Source organism: Penaeus vannamei, chromosome 40, assembly GCF_042767895.1.
Source record: "Penaeus vannamei isolate JL-2024 chromosome 40, ASM4276789v1, whole genome shotgun sequence".
Classification (NCBI taxonomy): domain Eukaryota; kingdom Metazoa; phylum Arthropoda; class Malacostraca; order Decapoda; family Penaeidae; genus Penaeus; species Penaeus vannamei.
The window spans coordinates 9,800,024-9,801,478 of record NC_091588.1 but is presented as its reverse complement, the minus strand read 5'-3'; the positions used below and the strand labels follow the sequence as shown (position 1 = coordinate 9,801,478).

Sequence of the window (1,455 nt, the reverse complement as noted above, 5' to 3'; positions counted from 1 at the left end):
GCGGGGCACTCTTCTGGCCACCAGTCGGAGCCGTTTTCCGCACCCCTGGCACTCCAGGTAGGGGCACTGGTGTGGTGGACGGGGCATTCTTCCGCACCTCTGGCCCACTAGGTGGGGCATTCTTCCGCACCTCTGGCACTCCAGAGGTGGCATTTTTCTGCACTCTTGGCGGGCCACCCTTTTGGGCACCAGGCGGGGCATTCTTCTGCACTCCTGGCGGGCCACCCTTTTGGGCACCAGGCGGGGCATTCTTCTGCACTCCTGGCGGGCCACCCTTTTGGGCACCAGGCGGGGCATTCTTCTGCACTCCTGGCGGGCCACCCTTTTGGGCACCAGGCGGGGCATTCTTCTGCACTCCTGGCGGGCCACCCTTTTGGGCACCAGGCTGGGCATTCTTCTGCACTCCTGGCGGGCCACCCTTTTGGGCACCAGGCGGGGCATTCTTCTGCACTCCTGGCGGGCCACCCTTTTGGGCACCAGGCGGGGCATTCTTCTGCACTCCTGGCGGGCCACCCTTTTGGGCACCAGGCGGGGCATTCTTCTGCACTCCTGGCGGGCCACTCTTCTGCCCATCCTGCAGCGCATGCTTGGCGGTCCAAAAAACGCTACATTTAGCTTATTAAGGATGCCGTTTTTGTCAGGTAGGAGTTTGCCAATTGAGGTCTGCGCCATCTGCAGCAGCCATGCCAAGTGCCAAGAAAGAAGACTTAGAATCCACTGGCTGATCGCCATGGCCAGCAACAGAAGTCGTTTCAAAAACATGCCCAAAGTTTCATTCTTGTTAGAATGACTTGCTTCTGAATCGACCTTCTCCGAAGACTCGACCTCACCCTCAAGGCAGCTTCCGGCGGACTCGACCTCATCCTCCGTGTGGCTTCCTGCAGACTCGACCTCCTTCTTGGAGCGGCCCTTTCTATTCTTCCCCAAAAATTTGTTCAGTATATTTCTTCCTGCAGACTCGACCTCACCCTCCGGGTGGCTTCCTGCAGACTCGACCTCATCCTCCGTTTGGATCCCCGCAGACTCGACCTCATCCTCCGGGTGGCTTCCTGCAGACTCGACCTCCTTCTTGGAGCGGCCCTTTCTATTCTTCCCAAAAAATTTGTTCAGTATATTTCTTCCTGCAGACTCGACCTCACCCTACGAGTGGATTCCTGCAGACTCGACCTCATCCTCCGGGTGGCTTCCTGCATACTCGACCTCCTTCTTGCAGCTGTCCGGGTGGCTTCCTGCATACTCGACCTCCTTCTTTCAGCTGTCCTTTCTATTCTTCCCAAAAAATTTGTTCAGTATATTTCTTCCTGTAGGCTCGACCTCACCCTCCGGGTGGATTCCTTCAGACTCGACCTCACCCTCCGGGTGGCTTCCTGCATACTCGACCTCCTTCTTGCAGCTGTCCTTTCTATTCTTTCCAAAAATTTTGTTCAGTATATTTCTTCCTGCAGGCTCGACCTC

At 56.8% G+C, this 1,455-nt stretch overlaps 1 protein-coding gene across 1 annotated transcript in view; it reads right to left on the bottom strand.

Moving 5' to 3' along the window:
* LOC138860230 (transcription initiation factor TFIID subunit 4-like) overlaps positions 1-1,235 on the bottom strand; it is a 1,300-nt gene extending 65 nt beyond the window's left edge. The window contains exons 1-3 of the mRNA XM_070117430.1: positions 1,140-1,235; positions 670-1,089; positions 1-586 (exon numbers count right to left, since the gene is read on the bottom strand). The exon at positions 1-586 is cut by the window's left edge and continues 65 nt beyond it. Of these exons, the coding sequence (XP_069973531.1) occupies positions 1-586; positions 670-1,089; positions 1,140-1,235 (1,102 nt within the window). The remainder of the gene's footprint in view (positions 587-669; positions 1,090-1,139) is intronic.
* Positions 1,236-1,455: the final 220 nt, after the last annotated feature.